This window comes from Mirounga leonina, unplaced genomic scaffold (assembly GCF_011800145.1).
Source record: "Mirounga leonina isolate KUSES-001 unplaced genomic scaffold, KU_Mleo_1.0 Mir_204, whole genome shotgun sequence".
Taxonomy (NCBI): domain Eukaryota; kingdom Metazoa; phylum Chordata; class Mammalia; order Carnivora; family Phocidae; genus Mirounga; species Mirounga leonina.
The window spans coordinates 8348765-8353410 of NW_023270513.1; the positions used below are offsets into that span (position 1 = coordinate 8348765).

The 4646-nt window shown below is 44.9% G+C and overlaps 1 protein-coding gene across 1 annotated transcript; it reads right to left on the reverse strand.

Annotated features, from left to right (window-relative positions):
* Positions 1-1260: 1260 nt before the first annotated feature.
* RTL3 (retrotransposon Gag like 3) lies at positions 1261-4311 on the reverse strand. Its single transcript, XM_035028624.1, is given in 4 exon segments — positions 1261-1660; positions 1662-2350; positions 2592-2867; positions 4186-4311. Coding segments are annotated over 4 exon segments (1491 nt in total).
* Between the last annotated feature and the right edge of the window lie 335 nt (positions 4312-4646).

The window sequence follows — 4646 nt, forward strand, 5'->3', positions numbered from 1 at the left end:
AAAAACTCACGTCAGTCTAACAACTACACTTTTTCTTTCTTTTTTAAGATTTTATTTATTTGAGAGACATAACACAAGCAAGGGGAGGGACAGAGGGAGAGGGAGAAGCAGACTCCTCACTGAGCAGGGAGCCTGATGCCAGGCTCAATCCCAGGACACTGAGATCATGACCTGAGCCTAAGGCAGATGCTTAACTGACTGAGCCACCCAGGCACCCCTCAACTACACTTTTTCAATGTTAGTTCCTAATATCTATTCTCATGCATCTTATTAGTTTAAATTGTAATTAAAACAGTCCCACATTAAGGCAGAGTTCAAGGTGGGGGCATGCAGAGTTGGTGAAAAAAAGCAACTCAAAACCATCAGGTTCATTGCCTGATCTGAGATCATTGCATGATCTGAGAGGCAGGGTTATTATGCAAGTACCCTTAGTTCCTTGCCAGAGATTCAGTGGAAGATTCTTGCTTTAAAAAAATATTTATTTATTTATATTTATTTATATTTATTTGAGAGAGTGAGAGCACAGGGAGGGGGGAGGAGCAGAAGGAGAGAGGACCTTAAGCAGACTCTCGCTGAGCCCAGAGCCTAACATGAGCTCTATCTCAAGACTCCAAGATCATGACCTGAGCTGAAACCAAGAGTTGGAAGCTCAACTGACTGTGCCACCCAGGTGCCCCCATCAGTGGAAGATTCTGAGCAGCAAATGCTGATGACAGCTGAGGTAACAGAAAACAGGTTGTTAAGCTCAGTCACGAGGACACAAGATCTATTCAGCAATTATTTCATCATGACATCTTGTATTCCGCCTGTGCCTGAAGCAATTGTAGTGACAATAATGGGATGAAAAGGACATAGTGTGGGGACTCTACTCAATGTTTGGATCATGTGTTTGAAGCCAATGAATTCCAAGAGTCAGAGGGTACTGTGGTGCATGAATAATGTCAAACTGGAGCTCTTCAACGTTGTTTCCAATTTTAACTTCCACAGATGGTGTTTCCTTGGTTATGGGTCCAATAATCAGTGGATGACCATCTATCGTTTCAAGCATCAGAAGGAAGATATTCTTGCAGATGGGCAGATTCTCTTGAAGAACCACAGAATGGTCAATGCTGTTTCTGTAGGAGCCTGGATCCACCATTGCTTGCTCAAAGAACTGTTGTCTTCCCAGTTGGAATTCAACAATAAGCCATAGGGTATGAGACATGGATGTTGGAAGTGAGGGGGACCCATATTTATAGATTGGCCTGCCCGGGTTCCCCCTTACTGCTGGGCCTCGATGTTTCCTACCTGCTATGCACAATGAGTCTTGACAGAGCAGTCTTTGGCAAAATGACCAGGATGACCATAGTAGAGGCACAAGTGGCTTTCCCAGCAGTGGGCCTGTTCAGCTTCACTGAGATGTGGGCTATTGCTTGCAGCCTGCACAGGCTGGTTTTCAGCTAGTAAACTCTCAGGCCCAGCTCTCTCCTCAGAAGGACTTGCTCCTTGTGGATTTGGATCAGGCTTACCACTTAGCTTCTCTTCTAGGCACTGAGTGATCAGATCAGATAGGTTGGCGGCTGCTGGGTTTGTGTGAGACAGATCATCTGGGACAGAACTGGCAAGCTCTTCCTGAAATTGGATGTAGAGAATGCTTTCATTCCAGTTTAGCTCTTGAGCAGAGATGGAAGTGGGTCACATACTGGTGGACAGGATCCTCCCCTTGGCAAAGCTGATGGATGCTGTGACTGGCATGTTCCATGTTTTCTGGACTGTCAAAAGTATCCTGGGGCACTTCTATGAAACTTTCAATTTGCTCCAGGAGGGCACTTTGGGTATCTAGTAAGGGCTAAAAACACATCCCTGCCTCACCTGAGAAGCAGTTGCCAACAAAGCTCACTATGGTTGCTTCAGTGGGATACAGATGCCCTCTGACTCTCATGTAACTATTCAATTGAACCAGGAACTCAGAAAGCTTCTGCGCATCTCCACTGAAGGCTAAACAGTATTCTAGGGAGAAAGCTTCACCCTCTAACCCACTGGGGGACTGTGGGAATTCTGAAGCTGCTGATGTCAAAGCAGCTATTAGGCCCTCCAGGGACTCCTGGTGTGCTGAGGGCTCTAGGAACTCCTGGGCATCTAAAGGATCCAGAGGCTTGTGGGGCACTCCAGTTTCCAGAGACTCCTGGAGAGTTGGAAGCTTAAGGGGCTCCAGGTATGTTGGGGTCTCCTGGCATTCTATTGCCTCCTGGGTCTCCTGGGCACATGGGAGATCTTGGTGCTCTGAATTTTGGGTCTTCTGGGTCACTGGGACATCCTGGGTATCTGGGGGCTCCTGGGCCTTCTTAACTTCTGGGGGCTTGTAGGCCTCCTATGCCAAGGGGGGCTCGTGGAGTTTCTTGATCTCTGGAAGATTTTGAGATTTCCAGGCTGCTGAGTGCTCATAGACCAGTGAAGGTGCCTGTGGCTTATGGATTGCTGGAAGCTCCAGGGACTCTGGGGCTGCTGGGGGTTCCAAGGGCTTCTGGGTCTTATTTCCTGGTGCTCCTGGCTGCTGGGGTCTTCTAGGCTGGGAGCTCCTGGGGCTCTCTGAGATTTGGGGGACCCTCAACTTCTGGGAGTTCTTGGCACTCCCAGGCTTCTGGGAAATCCAAGTTTTCTAGGGGTTTCTGGGGTTCCTGGGACTTTGAGGGCTTCTGGGGTGGTTCAGCCTCCTTGGCTGCTTGGGACATCTGGAGCTCTGGGATCTGGGCCTGTGGGGCAACATTTTCTTCCATCAGCCACTGCACTTGGGCCTGCAAAATTTTATTCTCCAATTTCAGAGCAATATTGAAGCCTTCTAAGTCCTTTACCGTATTTTGAGGAAATGGGCTTGGTTTGGCAGTTTGCTACCAAGAGAGATTGGGTGGTTTTTCTAAAAGCTCCATTTAGAAAAAGCTCCTTTCTAAAAGATGTCAGGCTCTGTGACTTTTCCAGGAAGTAGGGATTTGGGTCCTACCAAGGTTGATTACCAGGTCATTGGGAGCCTCTGGAGCTCAGCAAGGGAGTTATGAGATATACTGTAAAGAGAGTGGGATCTGAGGATCAGAAACTGTGGAAAGCACTCATTTAAAATAAATTAGAACAAAACCTGCCTAACAATGCTGGGTTTCTTTTACTATAGGCTCATATTCATGAGTTGAATCATATATGCTCATTCTGACCCCATGACATTTTAAGAACAACATCTGATCCAGACTGTGTATGTCATTTTGCTTTCTTCTTTTGAAACTTAACATTAGAAGCAATTTCTCCATATTCTTTTCTGTTTTACATAGTCTTTAATTTCTTATGTCTGCTTAATATCCCAATGTAACATTTGGATTTTAACAACTGCTTTCAATGACTGAATCAAATGTTTGAACAATGTGGAGATTTTAAGCTCTGTGGTGGGTCAACCCAAGAGATATTTTTGGGTGGCTGAGGTAGAAACTCTTTCTGACACCTCAGAAATTATACCACAGAAGTAACCGCACAAGATCAGCCTCAGGAGAAAATAAGCAAAAGTTGACTAAATATATATATATATGTGCTCAGCAGACACATGCATATTATTTATAAAATGCCTCAAAATAGTTAAGAAAATAATCTTTATAAATGTACATTACCATTCAGAGACTTACTCCAGGAGCTCAGCTGTCTGTGTACCCATCGTTGAGGAGGAAAATGTGTAAATGGCTGTGGAGGCTTGCCTTTTCTGCACACACTGAACTCAAATAAACACACCCACTCCCAGAAGACATTCCAACTTTCCTCTGTAATGTAGCTATTTAGAGTGTGGAAGAGGTGTTTTTTTTTTTTTTTTTTTTGTTTGTTTGTTTTTTTTGACAGTACTTCACAGTTTAGAGCTGCAGGGAAAGTGAGATGTTGCACTGATGTGAGGCAGCCTGATGTACTCAGTCCTTGGTTAATTTAATAAATATTTGGCTAGGAAATTAGGAGTAATACCACTGCCCTTGTAAAAAGTTGCAAACATTTCTGAATGACCACAGTGATTTGGGACTTTATTTTTTATGTCTGTCTCATGTAACCTCCTCTTACTCCATCCACACTAGGCCATTTGTTTAATTCTCACTCAGAGTGCAGCCTGCAGTCCCTCAGCCCCTTCCCCATCCTACTACTCAGTCCCTAGGGTCCCTTCCTGCAATGTTTTCTTGGGATCTTTACCATGAATAGATCTAGGCAAGGTATAATAGGTAAGATTGTGGATGAGGCCAACTTTGTTGAAGGGTACCTGTAGTAGTCTTGCAGGGACACTGGCTTATTCTGAATGTCTTTGCCCAGGCTTCTCATTCTTCCCTGAGCCACTCAGGTACACTAAGCAAACCCCAGGTACCCCACTAAGGGCTGGCCTCTTGAGAAATGACCTCGCTCAAGATCTCACCTTCTCTTCTCATGACAAATTACAATCACATCCTGAACCTGGGCCACGTGGCCATTTTAGGTAGAGCTAAGGGACAGCTATTTTTGTCTCTTTACTAGAGTGGGGTTGGATATTGTCTTTGGCAACTTCAAATCACACATTTAGTCAGTTGTGTTCCCAAGTCTCCTTTAAAAATAGTTCCACATTAGTCAGCATAATGGATAAACCCTGGTGATGGAATATGCTCAAACTACAGCAAATTGAC